This window comes from Oncorhynchus masou, chromosome 20, assembly GCF_036934945.1.
Source record: "Oncorhynchus masou masou isolate Uvic2021 chromosome 20, UVic_Omas_1.1, whole genome shotgun sequence".
Taxonomy (NCBI): Eukaryota; Metazoa; Chordata; class Actinopteri; order Salmoniformes; family Salmonidae; genus Oncorhynchus; species Oncorhynchus masou.
Window position 1 is genome coordinate 9829871 of NC_088231.1, and position 21246 is coordinate 9851116.

General features: G+C 42.7%; 2 protein-coding genes and 1 long non-coding RNA gene across 4 annotated transcripts in view; 1 reads left to right on the plus strand and 2 right to left on the minus strand.

Moving 5' to 3' along the window:
* The window catches only part of LOC135506901 (zinc finger protein 777-like), a 199309-nt gene that overhangs the window by 55680 nt on the left and 122383 nt on the right, over positions 1 to 21246 (minus strand). The window lies entirely within an intron of this gene.
* LOC135506908 (zinc finger protein 583-like) lies at positions 938 to 12161 on the plus strand. The gene is made up of 3 exons (XM_064926337.1): positions 938 to 1356; positions 2458 to 2588; positions 10533 to 12161. Exons 1-3 carry the CDS (start codon positions 1092 to 1094, stop codon positions 11796 to 11798), a joined length of 1662 nt encoding a protein of 553 aa, XP_064782409.1. The 5' UTR covers positions 938 to 1091; the 3' UTR covers positions 11799 to 12161.
* LOC135506918 (uncharacterized) lies at positions 19480 to 21242 on the minus strand. The gene is made up of 2 exons (XR_010450578.1): positions 21200 to 21242; positions 19480 to 20412 (listed from the first exon to the last, which is right to left on the minus strand). It is a non-coding gene; the product is annotated as an uncharacterized LOC135506918 (long non-coding RNA).

Consider the following 21246-nt stretch of genomic DNA (forward strand, 5'->3'; position numbering starts at 1 on the left):
TGGCCAGACGGAAGCCACTACTCAGTAAAAGACACATAACAGCCCGCTTGGAGTTTGCCAAAAAGCACCTAAAGGACTCTCAGACCATGAGAAGCATGGTCAGGACCTCAGACTTGGGCAAAGGTTCACCTTCCAACAAACTTAAGCACACAGCCAAGACAACGCAGGAGTGACTTCGGGACAAGTCTCTGCATGTCCTTGAGTGGCCCAGCCAGAGCCCGGACTTGATCCCGATCAAACATCTCTGGAGAGACCTGAAAATAGCTGTGGAGTGAAGCTCCCCATACAACTTGACAGAGACAGAAACTCCCCAAATACAGATGTGCCAAGCTTGTAGCGTCATACCCAAGATGACTTGAGGCTGTAATTGCTGCCAAAGGTGCTTCAACACAGTACTGAGTAAAGGGTCTAAATACTTAAAAAACGGAAATATTACATTTATATATTTTTGTATTTGTTATAAATTTGCTAACATTACCAAACCTGTTTTTGCTTTGTCATTTTGGGGTATTTTGTGTAGATTGAGTGGGGAATATTTGAACCATTTTAGAATACGGCTGTAACGTACCAAAATGTGGGAAAGGCATGGGGTCTGAATACTTTCTGAATGCACTGCAGTTATGTTTGGTGTCTTGTGCTAAGAGGGTAAATAACCACATACCCCTCATTAATCCTTAGTTAATTTATCATTTGAAACAGGCTTGTGTAAATACCTGCTTTTAGAGAGACGGTAAACATTGGATAGAATAAGGACAATTTAATCTTTATCTTACTGAGGTGATGTAGACGGAATAAATGTATTCATTATCAATTTCTCCTATCGTCTTGAAAGACACACATCATAAGAGATTTGATGTGTAACGTAATAAACTGTACCGTAATTTACAGAACAGCGCGCACAACCTTTTCATTTAAACACACCCTTTAAGCTATGACGCCAAACAAACGGAAGTGACAAATAACAATTTCCACGTTAAGGTTTTTATTGTTATTTAGACATTTATTAACACAGTGGAACATTGTTAATTTAACTGCACAGCGTCACATACTTAACGTTACCCCAGTTTGTCTTTAATTCGTGTTAGCTAACAATGGCAAACTGTGACGGTGTGGTTTTTCACACTCAGATAGCCTCCATTATGGAGGTGCTAGCGAATGCAGCCGTTACAGAGATATGTAAACTCGTAGACGACGACTATGCAGTGTTTCGTTTGGAAATGTCTCAAAGCCAGAAAGAAAACAGGGCATTGCGGAGGAAACTACAGCTTTTGGAACTGAAGGTGTCACGGGAGCGCGTCCTCGCGAGTCGTCCCAATAGTGTCAAGATCCTCGACGGATACAGAGGAATGGCAAGAGGTACATTTTGCTGAATGCGGAGGCTGCGCGGCCTGTCGCCCCGTTCCCCTCTGCTCGTGTTCAGATATGTTACCCAGGTTTGGAACTTGGTCAGTTTTTGGATAGTATGTAATACTTCTCTGATATCCATATTGTACAATTTTACCAGGAAGGTCAAGAAAAGTATTCTTCCACCGACAGAATTGCTTTGTCCTAATACCTATATTTTCGTTCTAAATAATAGGCCTTTTAGGTATGCCTAAAATTTTTTATAGTATGTGATTTTTCGAAAATTGAGTAAGCTTTGAGTGCCAGTATGTTATACTCATGTCGGCTTTTCGTCTAGTATAAATCAATGTTCACTTTCGAGTAAGACTCACGTGTGTTTGACAACAGCTGATATGGATGAGTTACTAAACTAACGATTGGCGGGAAACATCGCAATTAGATGATGCGTTCTCTGTATTATGCCGGGTTCAAAACAACTCAGAACAAGTACATCTCCAACTTCTCTGCATTCAAAACAACTGGGAACTCGGGAAAAAAACTCGCTCTGACTGGAAATTGCATGTCGGAAATTAAGACGTCTTTCTAGAGCTCCGACTTTCCGACCTGGAGATCACTTTCGTCATTATTTGACCTCGGTTATTTCCGAATTCCCAGTTGTCTTGAAAGCACAATGAGCCTCACTGCCTTACGTCAGATGGCGTCACCCATCCGCGATGCTCGTCCCTCGACAGAGTGCTGGCAGAATCAACACACATCTAATGTAGAAAAATGGATTAGCCTAGTATGTTGGTATTTGTTGCTTACTGTATTTTTTTTAAACTAAGTAGTATGTTATACGATTAGTATGCAGTTTAAGTAAGTAGTAGGCAAGCTGGATTTTAGACAAAGACAGTATCATATTCTAACCAGCTTCTAACCAATTTCCTATTGTCATACTCAATAAAAAAACGTGGTGCATGGAAAAGAATCCAGCAATAAATTAGGATATCAAGAAATTATGAGAACTGTTACCTTGCATCCTTGCCAATTGTAGACAGTGTCAATAGTGTACAATATAGCACTGATCACACAGTATCTAACTTAGCCACCCCTTTCCTCCATTCACTCTCTCAGGTGAAGAACATTTCACTGGAGGCCACAGGAGCTTTGTGAAGCCAGCAGGACTCAACCCGTGGAGAGATGACCAACCCATAGATATAAATGAGGAGACTGGAACCTCAACCCAGCATGTTATTGTGATAGAGGTTTGTGTGATAGTGTAACATAAAACATTACAGTACATCAAATGTGCCCCGTCTATTTCAGAAAGCCTTCACTCCGCTATTAAAGGCCCACAACATAAGTTATCGCACCTATTTTGAGTAATTCCTGTCCTAGAGAGGAGGTTCTCGTTTCAGATTCCACCTCAGACTGACACAGGAAAGTTATGTGAGCACCATTTTGGTTAACAGGCATACTATTAGGTGAAAATTATTATTTCAGAAAGACTACCTGTCAACAGTTGAATCTCAGCTAAACCGTGCCTATACGAGCTGTTGAGGGTTGCCGTTTGTCTGATTCTTGCCTGTTGATAATTCCAGTGAAACCATATAGGATTCCAGACGTCATTAATATTTGGATATACACACAGACATGATCAAATAGCTATATTCTTTGTTCTCTCTGTCGTTTCAGCTAGCTAGCTATACATCAATGCATTATCTACATCGCAGCTGCAAGTCCACCATAGAAATAGAATGAATAGAAGATCTGGTAATATGGATAGCCTAATGTATGGTTTGGAGCGTGTAGTAGTTTTGGTTGGCCCGGTCCCCAGGGTGGGTAGAGATTTCTATTTAGAATCAGTGGAATGGTTGCAAATCCTGCTCACCCGCAGCACCGGGCCATGCAAAACATATCTTTTTAAACGTTAGTGGTCAAAACCATTCATGGGGCGACAGGGGTAGCGGGCTCTAAAATGCATTAAGAACACCTGCTCTTTCCATGACATAGACTGACCAGGTGAAAGCCACGATACCTTAACTAGTGACCTCAATAAGGGATCAGAAAGGTATTGGGAAGTTCAGAAAATCATCAGGCGATCATTTTGTATGATCTTCTGTGTAGAAAAGAACATCATCATTGATGTTCTTTCTCCACCAGTCTGATTTAGTGACTGGTCTAGTCCACTCTGTTCTAATGAGACTTGTGGGCATTTATTGAGGGAGACACATGTATTCCTGAGTCTTATCTTTCAGTGATGGGGGTCATAATATTTTGTAGCTTAAACCGTATAAAAGATTTTATTTTATTACATTTTATTTGTAGGAAGGAAACAGAAACCGCTCAGTTTATTACAACCGCGGCTACCGGAGGTTACTGACGTAACCCGGGTTCAATGAACCAAGCTTATTTTATTTCATAGTTTCTCTTGCGACCCCATTTTTAATTCAAGACCCCTAGTTTGAGACACGTTGGCATAGTCAGTGCAATATAGGGTCACTGCGGATAATTATTTAGCAGTGGCTATGTAATTCATTTCTCTGAATTCTCTGGACTAAAACCCTAACCAACTGTTGTTGCAGGATCTGAAAAACCATCAGTCAATAGGAAATATCATTATACTGTTGGGTAAGCTATTTATTGTTAGGGAATGATCAGTAGAAATGTTACAAATAGGGAGGTTCAAGACCCTTGTAAGACATCATAGTGAAATGGAGGGATGTATTGCAAAAGGAAATGGGAAAGGTGGGTTAATCTGTGGATATCGAAGGGTTGAAGTTAAGCTCAGAATGACTGGTGGATTGGCCACTGTGAGTGATAATCTAGCACTTGAAGAAAGAGGAAATTAGGATCATATGTATAATTATTTAATTACAGGTACTGTAGATGTGAACGAAGTAGCTGTAAGTAGAAGTATTGTTGTCCGTTAGTTTACTCTAATAAGGGAAGGGGGGGAAATGGTATATACACTGCTCAAAAAAATAAAGGGAACACTTAAACAACACAATGTAACTCCAAGTCAATCACACTTCTGTGAAATCAAACTGTCCACTGAGGAAGCAACACTGATTGACAATACATGCTGTTGTGCAAATGGATTAGACAACAGGTGGAAATTATAGGCAATTAGCAAGACACCCCCAATAAAGGAGTGGTTCTGCAGGTGGGGACCACAGACCAATTCTCAGTTCCTATGCTTCCTGGCTGATGTTTTGGTCACTTTTGAATGCAGACGGTGCTTTCACTCTAGTGGTAGCATGAGACGGAGTCTACAACCCACACAAATGGCTCAGGTAGTGCAGCTCATCCAGGATGGCACATCAATGCGAGCTGTGGCAAGAAGGTTTGCTGTGTCTGTCAGCGTAGTGTCCAGAGCATGGAGGCGCTACCAGGGGAGACAGGCCAGTACATCAGGAGACGTGGAGGAGGCCGTAGGAGGAGGCCAACAACCCAGCAGCAGGACCGCTATCTCCGCCTTTGTGCAAGGAGGAGCACTGCTAGAGCCCTGCAAAATGACCTCCAGCAGGCCACAAATGTGCATGTGTCTGCTCAAACGGTCAGAAACAGACTCCATGAGAATGGTATGAGGGCCCGACGTCCACAGGTGGGGGTTGTGCTTACAGCCCAACACCGTGCAGGATGTTTGGCATTTGCCGGAGAACACCAAGATTGGCACATTCGCCACTGGTGCCCTGTGCTCTTCACGGATGAAAGCAGGTTCACACTGAGCACATGTGACAGAGTCTGGACACACCGTGGAGAACGTTCTGCTGCCTGCAACATCCCCCAGCATGACCGGTTTGGCAGTGGGTCAGTCATGGTGTGGGGTGGCATTTTTTGGGGGGCGCACAGCCCTCCATGTGCTCGCCAGAGGTAGCCTGACTGCCATTAGGTACCGAGATTAGATCCTCAGACCACTTGTGAGACCATATGCTGGTGTGGTTGGCCCTGGAATCCTCCTAATGCAAGACAATGCTAGACCTCATGTGGCTGGAGTGTGTCAGCAGTTCCTGCAAGAGGAAGGCATTGATGCTATAGACTGGCCCGCCCGTTCCCCAGACCTGAATCCAATTGAGCACATCTGGGACATCATGTCTCGCTCCATCCACCAACGCCACGTTGCACCACAGACTGTCCAGGAGTTGGCGGATGCCATAGTCCAGGTCTGGGAGGAGATCCCTCAGGAGACCATCCGCCACCTCATCAGGAGCATGCCCAAGCGTTGTAGGGATGTCATACAGGCACGTGGAGGCCACACACACCACTGAGCCTCATTTTGACTTGTTTTAAGGACATTACATCAAAGTTGGATCAGCCTGTAGTGTGGTTTTCCACTTTAATTTTGAGTGTGACTCCAAATCCAGACCTCCATGGGTTGATAAATTTGATTTCCATTGATAATTTTTGTGTGTTTTTATTGTCAGCACATTCAACTATGTAAAGAAACAAGTATTTAATAAGAATATTTCATTCATTCAGATCTAGGATGTGTTATTTTAGTGTTCCCTTTATTTTTTTGAGCAGTGTATTAAAAAAATAAACATAGTTTCCATGTATTTGATGCCATTCCATTCGCTCCATTCCAGCCATTATTATGAGCCGTCCTTCCCTCAGCAGCCTTCTGTGACAAAACAATGATATTTATGGCTTTATCAAATTAGGATCTTACCAGGAAGCCAATAAATAAACGGAGCATGAGTTGTCGTTTGGGTAAGCCAATGTCTGTCAATCAATCAATTAAATGTATTTATAAAGCCATTCTTACATCAGCTGATATCTCAAAGTGCTGTACAGAAACCCAGTCGAAAACCCCAAACAGCAAGCAATACAGGTGTAGAAGCACGGTGGCTAGGAAAAACTCCAGAGAAAGGCTAGAACCTAGGAAGAAACAAAGAGAGGAACCAGACTATGAGGGATGGCCAGTCTTCTTCTGGCTGTGCAGGGTGGAGATTATAACAGAACACGGCAAAGATGTTAAAATGTTCATAGATGACCAGCCGGCTCTAATAATAATAACCACAGTGGTTGTAGAGGTTGCAACAGGTCAGCACCCCAGGAGTAAATGTCAGTTGGCTTTTCATAGCCGATCATTCAGAGTATCTCTACCGCCCCTGCTGTCTCTAGAGAGTTAAAAACAGCAAGTCTGGGACAGGTAGCACGTCCGGTGAACAGGTCAGGGCTTCATAGCCACAGGCAGAACAGTTGAAACTGGAGCAGCAGCACGACCAGGTGGACTGAGGACAGCAAGGAGTCATCAGGCCAGGTAGTCCTGAGGCATGCATGGTCTTAGGGCTCAGGTCCTCTGAGAGAGAAAAAGAGAGCATACTTAATTTCGCACAAGACACCGGATAAGACAGGAGAAATACTCCAGATATAACAGACTGATCTTAGCCCCCTGACACAAACTATTGCAGCATAAAAACTGGAGGCTGAGACAGGAGGGGTCGGGAGACACTGTGGCCCCGTCCGACGATACCCCCGGACAGGGCCAAACAGGCAGGATATAACCCCGCCCACTTTGTCAAAGCACAGCCCCCACACCACTGGAAGGATATCTTCAACCACCAACTTACCATCCTCTGCACAAACCCAAGGGGGTGTGCCAACAATGTCCATGTAGTACAGATGCACAGCCAACAGCACCTTGACAGACCCACTTATTGTTGTCCGTTAGAACGGCTACAATTTCTGGCTCCTCATGTCTGCATCGATTTGGACATGAGGCTGTAACCAACATGGATATCACCTACATTTTAACATGAGAAATAAATGTGAATATTATTCCAATGTTGGCCTCTGATCGGAGTAATTGTTTGATATTGTGTTTTTGTGTATTTATTTTTACTTGTCCATTCGGACATCTCATTTACATTTTTCTTGTCTGACTTGTCCTTTTGTCCGGGACAAGTAAAAAAACAAGTGTTAATGTCGAGCCCTGCAGGTTCATGACTGTTATGCCTGCACCATTACTACAAAGAGAACTGCTTGTTACAGCAAATATTTTTTCATCTTAGGCTGACATGTGCTCCTTGTAAAAAAGGTCAGTGTAGAGCTCTGCTGAGGGGCCCCGGTTTTGAGGGTCAACGTGGCGGAGTTGTTGTTGCCTACCCTCACCACTTGTGGCTGGCCTGGCAGGAAGTCCAGGATCCAGTTGCAGAGGTAAGGTGTTCAGTCGCAGGGTCACAGTCATCCGGAACAACAGGGGCTTTCACGCAAGACTCTGTGTTGTATTCCTCGAAGCTAGCATAAAAGGCATTTCACTCGTTTGGGAGTGCTGCATCACACTGGGCATCTCACGGCTGGGATTCCCTTTGTAATCTGTTATTGTCTGCAAGCCCTGCCACATACGACAAGCGTTGCAGCTGGTGTAATAGGATTCCACCTATGGCTGGGCGATATGGCTTAAAAATCATATCAATTTTGTTTTCAAACTTAAAGGGCCAATTCGCGATATACTGTGCATTCAGAAAATATTCAGACCACTTCACTTTTTCCACATTTGTTACATTACATCCTTATTCTAAAATGGATTTATTTGTTATTTTCCACCTCATCAAGCTACACATAATACCCCATAAAGACAAAGCAAAAACGAGTTTTCTGACATTTATGAGTTTAAAAACACTGTAAATGTCTCATTTTACATAGGTATTCAGACCCTTTACTTAATACTTTGTTGAAGCACTTATAGAAGCAATTACAGCCTTGAGTCTTCTTTGGTATGATGCTACAGGCATGGCACATCTATATTTGGGGAGTTTCTCCCATTCCTCTCTGCACATCCTTACAAGCTCTTACAGGTTGGATGGGTAGTGTCTCTGCACAGCTGTTTTCAGGTCTCTAGAGTTGTTAGATCTGGTTTAAGTCTGGGCTCTGGCTGGGCCACTCAAGGACATTCAGAGACTTGTTCCAAAGCAACCCCTTTGCATCTTCGCTGTGCTTAGGGTTGTTGTCCTGTTGGAAGATGAGCCTCTGCCCCAGTCTGAGAACCTGCTCCAGAGCGCTCAGGACTTCATCAAGGATCTCTGTACTTTGCTCCGTTCATCTTTCCCTCAATCCTGACTAGTCTCCCAGTCCCTGCCGCTGAAAAACATCCCCACAGCATGATGCTGCCGCAACCATGCTTCACCGTAGGGATGGTGGCAGGTGTCCTCCTGACGTGATGCTTTGCATTCAGGCCAAGGAGTTCAATCTTGGTTTCATCAGACCAGAGAATTTCATGGTTCAAGAGTCATTAAGTGTGTTCTGGCAAACTCCAAGTGGACTGTTATGTGCCTTTTACTGAAGAGTGGCTTCCGTCTGGCCACTTTACCATAAAGGCCTGATTGGTGGAGCGCTGCAGGTTGTCCCTTCTCCACAGAGGAACTCTGGAGCTCTTGTCAGACACACCAACAGGTTCTTGGTCACCTCCCTGACCAAGGCCCTTTTCCCTCGATTGCTCAGTTTGGCTGGGCAGCCAGCTCTAGGAAGTGTCTTTGTAGTTCCAAACTTCTTCCATTTAAGAATGATGGAGGCCACTGTGTTCTTGGGGACCTTCAATGTCAATGCTGCAAACAGCAGATCTGTGCCTCGACACAATCCTATCTCGGAGCTCTACGAACAATTCCTTCAATTTCATGGCTTGGTTTTTGCTTTGACGTGCACTGTCAACTGTGGGACCTTATATAGACATGGGTGTGCCTTCCCAAATCATGTCCCATCAATTACAATTACCACAGGTGGACTCCAGTCAAGTTGTAGAAACATCTCAAGGATGATCAATGGAAACAGGATGCACCTGAGCTCAATTTCGAGTCTCCATAGCGAAGGGTCTGAATACTTCTATTAATAAGGTATTTTAAATGTTTTTTAAATAGAAATTACCAAAAATGTATAACCTGTTTTCACTTCATAATTATGGGGTATTGTGTGTAGATTTAATTCGTTTTTCATTTTATTTAATCCATTTTAGAATAAGGCTATATTGTAACAATGTGGAAAAAGTAAAGTGGTCAGAATACTTTCCGACTGCACTGTATCACATTTTTAAAAAGGTTTTCTCTAAATAAGCTTTGTTGTACAATTTAATGGTCAAATACGCTGGATGTTAAAGCAGTCAGAAATAATCTAATGAATTCAGGGCTTGTGAAATTATACCTAAGATAAATATAAGCCTTCCACAACCATAAGACCCACAAATAATATATTGTTTTATCAAAATAGTTGAACCTGCTTTTTTTGTTGCAGTAATCACTGATCTGGCTTTCAAGAGTGTCTATAAAATTTCCCTTATGTTATCAATTGAACCAGAATCATGCATCAACTTGTTGTGGCAGGCATTATAGAAAATTGACAGCCCTCATACACGGATTTGTCAACTCTCTCACAATTTCTCTGTCAACATCAGAGTGCTGCTGCAGTCTGAGTGTTTTTACCAATCAGATTCACTGAAATCGAGGTGTGCTCTCCTCATTCCCACGGTATTTATTTATTTATTTAGACACCATCAAAAACTCTTACATAAATGTGGCAGCATATACACCTAAACACTAGCTATCTGACATGCGGTATTGCTTGGAGACGACACAGTTTCTCAGTCTGATCAACTGTAGGCTACTGAAAACCGCAGCTGCATAGTCTAGCCTTCCATGCTCCCTGTCGCTCTGGCCAGGGTAAACAAAGTGGTAATGTTGTGTATCTGTCGCCCATTTGTTAGTGAGAAAATGTGAATCGGAACAGATTTGGTTTATATTCAAACTTGGGCTGACTAGGCTACCTAGACTTTTTCAATCCAATTATTAACTGGAATTAATCAAACACAATAGCTGACAGTTGCATAGGGCAGGACTACGCGATTCAAACCTGCATAGAACAAGCGCAGTCTTGTGAGTTTTATTGTCCAACCATGTTTATCCTCTTTTCAAACCATGTATTTTATTAGGATCCCCATTTAGCTGTTGCAAAAGCCCATATTTAACCTTTTTACTACAGATGAATCACCCCAGGCTGTATAAAGTCCGGACTTTTACCTGGTTAGGTTACCAGATCAGGAAATACTAAGGGCCCCAGAATTATTTTCCCGGTACAACTCGCTGCTCAATGCTATCGGATGAATCCTAGAACATATGCCACATACATATCCCAATTTGCTTACATGAGACTTCCCATGACATTGTTATCGAATTCAACTCCTTTACCGATAATAATCATCTTCTCTCTTGTGTCAGCCTGCGGATGCAGAGGCTGTATGTCCTGGAGCATCATCTTTGGTCAAGCAGGAGAAGACTGAAGGAGAGGAGGACCCACAACACAGCAGAGACATTCAGACTGGAGCAGCGGCTGGAGTGGCGCCCCCTGTAGCCGTGGTGGATCTTGCCACCACGCCCCAGCCCAGGACCCGACCCAGCATCACGGAGGTCATCCTCAAGTCAGAGACAGACACCGAGACACACAGGCTCTTACACACAGGATCTGACCACAGATCAGACCCAGAGAGACTGTTACTGGGGAGACTGGGCTGTTCTCCTGCTCCTGACTCAAAATATTTACTTTATGAAAACTCGAGCCCAAGGACAGTTCATTCCCATCAAGACTCAAGTGATGCATTAGAGACTGTTAATGATCTGTCTCGTTCTTACACTACAGAGATGGACCCTGGCATCATGCCCTTGGTATTAGAGACACAGACGGATCTGTCTAGAGGGGACTGGAACCCATACAGTAGTAGAGTATACTCTGAAGGGTGCCTAGATAAGAAAGGGGAGGTTATAGTGAAAGTGGAAGGCGACGCTCCTCTGACATGTAATGCAGACGAGACTCCTATATGGAAAGGATACTCGCAGGGCAACACCAGTGACTTCTTAGACTGCAGGGATGGGTTAGAGACCAGTCTAAATGTCGCAATCCACTCCCCTTCGCATGCGCTCAGGGATCACGACCCAGTGTCCACGTCGATGGCACCTTCCGATTCACATGGACGCGTCTTTTTCGATCAGGTATTTAACTCCAACGACAGGGCTAGAGCCCAGACTCAGGGAGGGGGAGCCACATCAGGCAATAGTAAAGAGAAACGGTTCCTCTGCATGTTCTGTAACAAAGGCTTCAGCTGCCTCCAGAAGGTGGAGATCCACCAGAGGGTCCACACAGGGGAGAATCCCTTCAATTGTACTCAGTGTGAGAAGAGGTTCTCCCGCCAGGACCACCTGAAGAGGCACCAGAGGGTCCACACAGGGGAGAAACCTTTCAGCTGCCCCCAGTGTGAGAAGAGGTTCTCCCAGGCTGGTGACCTGAAGAGGCACCAGAGGGTCCACACAGGTGAGAAACCTTTCAGCTGTACCCAGTGTCACATGCGCTTTGCCCTGGCTGGCAACCTGAAGATGCACCTGAAGGTCCATGAGGGAGAGAGGCCGTTCACCTGTATGCACTGTGGGAAGAAGTTCTCAGAGAGGAGCTACCTAAGGACACACCAGCAGAAAAAACATTCCTCTGTATAACATAGAAAGTAACCATTCTGCTCGACAGCTTCTAAGGTTTAGATTAATGAAAGATGATTTTCTTTTTACTGTCAGCTGAAAAAATCCACAAATGCATTCGGAATAATGAGAGTAACAAATTTCAGTGTTGGATATTCCTGGGTAGAATATTGCATCCAGACATTGTGTGATATACAATGCCTTCAGAAAGTATTCACATTACTTGACTTTCTCCAAATGTTGTTGTGATACAGCCTGAATTTAAAATTGATTAAATTGTTTGTCTTTTTACAAATGTAATAATAAATGATAAGCTGAAAAGTATTCAACCCCTTTCTTATAGCAAGCCAAAATAAGTTCTGGAGTAAAAATGTTCTAAACAAGTTCCATGGACTCACTCTGTGCAATAAGTGTTTAACATGAAGTTTGAATGACTACCTAATCTCTGTACCCCACACATACATTTATCTGTAAGGTCCCTCAGTCGAGCAGTGAATTTCAAACACTGATTCAACCGCAAACACCAGGGAGGTTTTCCAATGCCTCGCAAAGAAGGGCAACTATTGGTAGATGGGTAAAAATAAAAAGCAGACATTGAATATCCCTTTGAGCATGGTGATGTTATTAATTACACTTTGGATGGTGTATCAATACATCCAGTCACTACAAAGATACAGATGTCCTTCCTAACTCTGTTGCCGGAGAGGAAGGAAACCGTTCAGGGATTTCACCAAGAGACAAATGTTGGCTTTATTTTTTTTTACTTTGACCCTTTTTTGTGGTATCCAGTTGTCTCATCACTGCAACTCCCATACGGACTCGGGAGAGGCGAAGGTTGAGAGCCGTGCATCCTCAAACACAACCGCGCTGCTTCTTGACAAAATGCTCAATTAACCCGGAAGCCAGCCGCACCAATGTGTCGGAGGAAACGGCATGCACCTGGTGACCGTGTCAGGGTGCACTGCGCCCGGCCCGCCACAGGAGTCGCTAGTGCACGATGGGACAAGGACCCCCTCCCTAACCCGGACGACGCTGGGCCAATTGTGCACCACCCCATGGGTCTACCGGTCGCGACCGGCTGTGACAGAGCCTGGACTTGGACCCAGAATCCAGAATCTCGGGAGGCCCAATGGTGACTTTCAAACAGAGTTTAATGGCTGTGGTAGAACATTGTAATTACTCCACAATAACCTAATTGACAGAGTAAAAAGAAGGAAGGCTGTACAGAATACAAATATTCAAAAACATACATCCTGTTTGCAATAAGGCACTAAAGTTAAACTGCAAAATAAAAATGTAGCAAAGAAATTAGGTTTGCTCCAAACATAACACTTTGTAATTGAGACAAACACATCACTGAGTACAACTCTTTATATTTTCAAACATGGTGGTGGCTACATCATGTTAGGTGTATGCTTGTCATCAGCAAAGGCTAGGGAGTTTTTTTTTAGGATAAGAAGAAGATGGATAGATATAGTCGCAGGTGAAATCCTACAGGAAAATCTGGTTGTCTGCTTTCCAACAGACATGGAGACATTCACCTTTCAACAGGACAATAACCTAAAACAAAAGGCCAAATATATACTGGAGATGCTTACCAAGATGACATTGGATGTTCCTGAGTGGCCGAGTTACAGTTTTGACTTAAATCTACTTGAAATTCTAAGGCAAGACCTGGAAATGGTTGTCTAGCAATGATCAACAACCAATTTGACAGAGCTTGAATAATTGTTTTAAAGAATAATGGGCAAATTTGCACAATCCAGGTGTGGAGAGCTCTTAGAGACTTACCCAGAAAGACTCACAGCTGTAATCGCATACCAAAGGTGCTTCTACAAAGTATTGACTCGGGTGTGAATACTTATGTCAATTTCTGTATTTAATTTTCAATAAATTAGCTAAAATGTCTAAACATGTTTTCACTTTTATTATGGGGTATTGTCTGTAGATGGGTGAGGGGAATTATATATTTTTTAATCCGTTTTGAACTCCAACTGTAACACAACAAAATATGGAATAAGTCGAGGGGTATGAATACTTTCTGAAGGCACTATATGATGCATATATAAGCCTAAAAAGTCTGTTAGATATTGTGTTTGTACTGTGTAGGCTATATATTCACAAGTGCCAGTTTAATTACTTCCATTCAACTATTGACATTTTTCCCCAAGACACTTTTATTGACAGAATGAATGCAGTTTATGATGTTCATGCAGATTTTTGTTGAGACATTAAATTTTTGTAATTTAGCAGGAGCTCCTAGTTGCAAGGGAAAGATGGTTCCACCATTGGGGTGCCAGGACAGAAGAGCTTTGATTGGGCTAAACAGGAGCTTGAATGGGCAAAAAAAAACTATGTTAAAAAAACAAACATTTGCTGACATGGGCTAATTGATCTGGACATTTTTGACAAGTTTCCATCTCTCTATGGTATGCAATGACTAACATGACGAGGAACTGATGATGCACTACCCAATTTCAAAATTGCACATTCGTGACTTCTACTATTACTACATTCAAGAGTAAGTTTAAAGCTGGACTGAGATCGTTAAAACATCAACAACAACAAATATATATATATATACATGACTGGGAATACAGATATGCACCTGTTGGTCGCAGATACCTTAAAAACAAAATGGATGAGGTGTATGAGAACCAGTCGGTATCTGCTGTGACCGCCATTTGCCTCATGCAGACCGACACATCGCCTTTGCATAGAGTTGATCAGGCTGTTGATTGTGGCCTGTGGAATGTTTGCCCACTCCTCTTCAATGGCTGTGCGAAGTTGCTGGATATTGGTGGGAACTGGAACACGCTGTCGTACACGTTGATCCAGAGCATCCCAAACAGGGCTAACTGGTTGACATGTCTGGTGAGTATGCAGGCCATGGATGAACTGAGACATTTTCAGCTTCCAGGAATTGTGTACAGATATAGTAACATGGGGCTGTGCATTATCATGCTGAAACATGAGGTGATGGCGGCGGATGAATGGCACGACAATGGGCCTCGGGATCTCGTCACGGTGTCTCTGTATTCAAATTGCCATCGATAAAATTCAATTGTGTTCATTGTCCGTAGCTTATGCATTCCCATACCATAACCTCACAAACACCATGGGGCACTCAGTTCACAGCGTTGACATCAGCAAACTGCTCGCCCACACAACGCCATACACGTAGTCTGTGGTTGTGAGGCCGGTTGGATGTACTAACAAATTCTCTAAAACAACGTTGGAGGTGGCTTATGGTAGAGAAATTAACATTCAATTATCTGGCAATAGCTCTGGGAGATATTCCTGCAGTCAGCGTGCCAATTGCACACTCCCTCAACTTGAGGCATCTGCGGCATTGTGTTGTGTGACACAACTTCACATTTTAGTGTGGCCTTTTGTCCCCAGCACAAGGTGCACCTGTGTAATGAACATGATGTTTAATCAACTTCTTGAGATGCCATACCTGTCCAGTGGATGGATTATCTTGGCATAGGAGAAATGCTCACTACCAGGGATCTAAATCAATTTGTGGCCAACATTTTTGAGAAATTACCTTTGTGTGTATGGACAATTTCTGGGATATTTTATTTCAGCTCATGAAACATGGGGCTAACACTTTACAAGTTGCATTTATATATTTTGTTCAGTGTATGCGTATTTTGGTGTATTTAAAACGTATTTATGTTTATTAAACTTGACTTGAAATAACTGATGATGCGAGTTGCTCTTAGAATGCACGACTTGGACTTGACTCAACCTGTTCTACTTTGTGACTTGAGACTTCTTTGAGACTCGAATAGTAGTGACTTAGTCACACCTTTGGTATACTCTGAAGGGTGCCTAAATAAGAAAGGGGGGGGTCTGGTCCAGGGTTTCCGTTTGCCTGATCAACTCTATGCAAAGGAGATGTGTCGCGCTGCATTAGGCAAATGGTGGTCACAGCAGATACTGACTGGCTCTCATCCAAACACCCCTACTTTTTTTAAAGCTATCTGTGACCAACAGATGCAAATCTGTATTCCCAGTCATGTATATGGTGCCTTCGGAAAGTATTCTGACCCTTTCCCTTTTCCACATCTTGTTACATTACAGCTTTATTCTAAAATGGATTAAATATGTAAATAAGGTATCTGTTTTTTATTTTTTTAAGTATTCAGATCCTTTGCTGTGAGACTCGAAATTGAGCTCAGATGCATCCTGTTTCCATTGATCATCCTTGAGATGTTTCTACAACTTGATTTAAGTCCACCTGTGGTCAATTCAGTTGATTGGACATGATTTGGAAAGGCACGCATCTGTTTATATAAGGTCCCACGGTTGACAGTGCACGTCAGAGCAAAAACCAAGCCATGATGTCGAAGGAATTGTCTGTAGAGCTCCGAGACAGAATTGTGTTGGCGCAAATCTGGAGAAGGGTAGCAAAATGTCTGCAGCATTGAAGGTCCCCAAGAACACAGTGACCTCCATCATTCTTAACTGGAAGAAGTTTGGAACCGCCAAGACTCTTCCTAGAGCTGGACGCCCGGCCAGAGCAATCAGGGGGGGAAGGGCCTTGATCATGAAGGGGACCAAGAACCCGATGGGGTCACTCTGACAGAGCTCCAGAATTCCTCTGTGGAGATGGGAGAACCTTCCAGAAGGGAAACCATCTTTGCAGCATTTCACCAATGAGGCCTTTATGGTAGAGTGGCCAGACAGAAGCCACTCCTCAGTAAAAGGCATATGACAGCCTGCTTGGAGTTTGCCAAAAGGCACCTAAAGGACTCTCTGTCCTGATGAAACCAAGATTGAACTCTTTGGCCTGAATGCCAAGCATCACCTCTGGAGGAAATCTGGCACCATCTTTACGATGAAGCATGTTGGTGGCAGCATCATGCTGTGGGCATGTTTTTTAGCGGCAGGGAATGGAAGATTAGTCAGGATCGAGGCAAAGATGAACAGAGCAAAGTGCAGAGCGATCCTTGATGAAAACCTGCTTCAGGGCACTCAGAACCTGAGACTGGGGCGAATGTTCACCTTCCAACAAGACAACGACCCTAAGCACACAACCAAGACAACGCTGGAGTGGCTTCGGGACAAGTCTCTCAGTGTCCTTGAGTGTCCCAGCCAGAGCCCGGACTTGAACCCAATCTAACATCTCTGGAGAGATCTGAAAATAGCTGTGCAGCAACGCTTGAGACCGGACAAAGCTTGAGAGGATCTGCAGAGAAGAATGGGAGAAACTCCCCAAATACAGGTGTGCCAAGCTTGTAGTGTCATACCCAATACGAGTCGATGCTGTAATGGCTAACAAAAGTGCTTTAAACAAAGTACTGAGTAAAGGGTTATGAATACTTATGTAAATGTGATATAAAAAAACAGTTTTTGTTTCTTTCTCATTATGGGGTATTGTGTAGATTGATGGAAAAATATCTGTAGTCATTTTTAGAATAAGGTTGTAAGGTAAGTTTATTTAGTAAATATTTTATTAACTCTTATTTTTCTTGACAGTATTGTTGGTTAAGGGCTTGTAAGTAAGCGTTTCACTGTAAGGTCAACACCTTTAGTATTCGACGCATGTGACAAATACAATTTAATTGGATTTGAGGCTGGCACCCTGACGAGGCAGCAGAGGGTCTACATGGAGCATTCCTACAGCTGCCCCCAGTTAGAGAAGAGGTTCTCCCGCCAGTACCCGTTGAAGATGCACCTGAAGGTCCACACTGTACGCATGCAGGAAGAGGTTCTCAGAGAGGAGATACATTTGGCTACATCAGCAGAAAAAGCACACAGCCCATGAACACTGAGTGTACAAAACATTGGGAACACCTGCTCTTTCAATGCAACTGACCATGTAAAAGCTATGATCCCTTATTGATGTCACATGTTAAATCCACTTCAATCAGTGTAGATGATGGGAAGGAGATGGGCTAAATGAGGATTTTTAAGCCTTGAGACTATAGAGCCCCAAAGTGGAGGTGTCATAATACCCATAAAACCTAGAGGTCAAACAGGGAAATGGTTCCAATTGTTTTTCCACCATTTTTCCCATAGGGGATTTTAGAAACACTTAAATTAAGGGCTTCCAGTGTAGGCTTCCCCTGGCATGATAACCATGTACATTTCTCTCATACAAGGTAACTTTTATCAATATATTCGGCTCTATTTACTCTGATTCGCAAATGCTAATTAGCATCAAAGTAGACATGCAAAACTACAAATCCCTGCAAGCTCCTGCATGTTATCTCTAGCTGATACCATTACTAACAGGTATTGTGTCAATTTAAAACTTCCAACAGACATTTCACGGAATTGTCCATTTAAAGAACATTTAGCTAACATTCGATAGTTAATCCAGAGATTCTTACGTTTGCAGAATGCATCATACAGGGATGATTTCTGTATTTTGAAAGTTACAAAACTTGATCATTTTGATTGCTGACAAGCAAAATATTTTAGGACTATGTCAACAATGGACTAATAAAGCAAATACCAAAATATCATTTTTGGGTGGAGGTTTCCTTCAAGGATAAAGGGATACTTCCGGGGGTTCAGCTATGGGGCACTTTATCTACTTCCCCAGCATCAGAGGAACTTGTGGATACCATTTTTATGTCTCTGTTCAGTATGAAGGAAGTTAGAGGTAGTTTTGCGAACCAATGCAAATTAGCGTTACCCATAGACCTCCAGTCATTGCGCTATCTGTATCCGCTAGTAGATACCCATAGACTTCCAGTCATCGTTAACGCTAATCTTTAGTGAATATTTATCATACTTTGATCAGATCGTCTAACTATGGGTGCTTTGTATATGGTTCAGTGGCTATTACATTGCTGTTGCGTGAGGGCACGCAGTATGTATGATGATGCCTTTTTAAAACTACACCGGTAGAGGCTTTACAAGTAGATTATTGAGAAATACCACTATCCCTTAGATGAGTTAAAACCTCTACAGGATCGGTGGGTCCTGTAGAGGTTGAGCTAACGTAGGCTAATGTGATTAGCATGAGGTTGTAAGTAACAAGAACATTTCTCTGGACATATCTGATATTGGCAGAAAGTTAAATTCTTGTTAATCTAACTGCACTGTCCTATTTACAGTAGATTTATTACAGTGAAAGATTACCATGCTATTGTTTGAGGAGAGTGCAGTTATGAACTTAAATGTATTAATAAACCAATTATGCACATTTGGGCATTCTTGATACAAAATGTTGAACAAATGCAATGGTTCATTGGATCCGTCTAAAACTTTGCACATACACCGCTGCCATCTAGTGGCCAAAATCTAAATTGTGCCTGGGCTGGAATAATACATGATGACTTTTCTGTTGCATTTCAAAGATGATGGTACAAACATAACAAAAAACTTTTTTTACCAGATCTGTTATATTCTCCTACATTAATTTAACATTTCCACAAACTTCAAAGTGTTTCCTTTCAAATGGTATCACGAATATGCATATCCTTGCTTCACGTCCTGAGCTACAGGCAGTCAGATTTGGGTATCTCATTTTAGGTGAAAATCCTTAAGAGGTTGATAACATGTCGATACTACGCTGGCAGTATTGGAAGACTGCTGGGAATATGAACAATATCAAAAGAGGGAGCCCCTGAGATTCGGAAAGGGGTTTGATGAATATAGACACGGGGACCTTTTTTATAGAGCCATCTGGGACATGTGCTACTGTGGTTTTATACAAGACCATATGTTGATCTTAGCCTGATTGAAGAAAATAAAGTAATTTATTTGTATATTCAACAGAAATGGTTGTGATTGTTGTATTGCAATGGATAGAGGTGCAACCAAGAGTTGTAATTTGTTTGGACTCTGCATCAGTTTTGTGTAGTTTAAGATGGGTAGGGTAGCCTAGTGGTGGACTAGCAACCGGAAGCTTGCAAGTTCAAACCCCCGAGCTGACAAGGTACAAATCTGTCGTTCTGCCCCGAACAGGCAGTTAGCCCACTGTTCATAGGCCGTCATTGAAAATAAGAATTTGTTCTTAACTGACTTGCCTAGTTAAATAAAGGTAAAAAAGATCTGGAAAATCAGAACGAGAGGATTCATTTGTAGAAGTAATGACGCTGTTGTTCAGTTTTGTTGCATTCCTACTCATACAGGAGTTAGTTAAAATTATATAGTAGATATAATAGCAAAGAAAGCAGTGAAAAATAATATTGTGGATATACAGGTGCAGTTAATTAGAGAAATGTACATATTGATTAGGGAAAATGGGTTACATTGCTGGCAGAGGCAATGGGATGGGAATAGTAAGGGAAGACATTTTTTCAAAGAAATCTGTATGGGAGGGTCTAAGGCACTGCATCGCTAGCTGGAGCACTAGGGATTCTGGTTCGAGTCCAGGCTCTGTCGCAGCCGGCCGCGACCGTGAGACCCATGGGGTGGCGCACAATTAGCCCAGCGTCGGACGGATTTGGTAAGGGTTTGGCCGGCAGGGATGTTCTTGTCCTATCGCGCACTAGCGACTCATGTGCCGGACCAGGTCCGACACGTTGGTGCGGCTGGCTTCCAGGTTAAGCGATCATCGTGTCAAGAAGCAGTGCGGCTTGTCTGGGTTGTGTTTCGGAGGACGCACGGCTCTTGACCTTCGCCTCTCCCGAGTCCGTACGGGAGTTGCAGTGATGAGACGAGACTGTAACTACCAATTGGATACCATGAAATTGGGAGAAAAGGGATTCAAGTTAAAAACATTTTTACAATAAATAAATCCAGATCTGTATTTGAATATCCATACTAAAATACTGTATACTACATACTTAATGACTATACTACATACTGTATGCTATTCGTTCATTTTAGTATACTGTAAACGAACTGTCATTTCAGTTGAGTTTACTAGAGCGTTGCCTGTCTACCGGAAGTTGATGCTGTTGTTATGCAACCTCTTGCTAGCATAACAAATAACTAGCTAAACATTTTATGATTTTGGGTTGTGTTTGTAAATTCAATCTGGAGTGCCAGAGTGCGGTCAAGGCATTTGTAAATCCAGAGTGTTGTCAGTTCATAAATTCGGAGCATGATCTGGCCGAGGAGTCGGGAGGGGTCGTGTTGATCCGAGCATTCAACAGTCGTCAAGCACCCACGTTAACTAGCTAATGTTGGCTTGCTACTTTCAGAAACAAATGAAACAGAGAACACCTCACTCATCAGTTATTCTGCTTGAAATCGGAGTAGATAGCCAGAATGAACAATGTCGATTGAAACGAATATATCACTTAGCTAAGAACAATGTGAATAATCAAGTCAATAAACGTTGGGTAGTTAGATAGCAGATAGTTAATAATACTGCCTGGCAAGTTCAATGTATTAGTAGCCAACTAACGTTAGGTACCTAGCTAACATACCGGTTACTGCAATTCTATGCGGTGTGTAAGAATAGTGTAGCTAACATAACCTGTAACGTAACTTATTTGAAAAGTCATTACATTGAATTGCTCAATTTATGTTGTTCGCCATTTTCTTAAAATCTGAA

Bases quoted from the DNA above. Each gene is read 5' to 3' on its own strand.
- LOC135506908 (XM_064926337.1), top strand. From the start codon at position 1,092: ATGGCAAACTGTGACGGTGTGGTTTTTCACACTCAGATAGCCTCCATT. The intron at 1,357-2,457 runs GTACATTTTGCT...TCACTCTCTCAG, and splicing joins ATACAGAGGAATGGCAAGAG to GTGAAGAACATTTCACTGGA. The intron at 2,589-10,532 runs GTTTGTGTGATA...CTCTTGTGTCAG, and splicing joins AGCATGTTATTGTGATAGAG to CCTGCGGATGCAGAGGCTGT.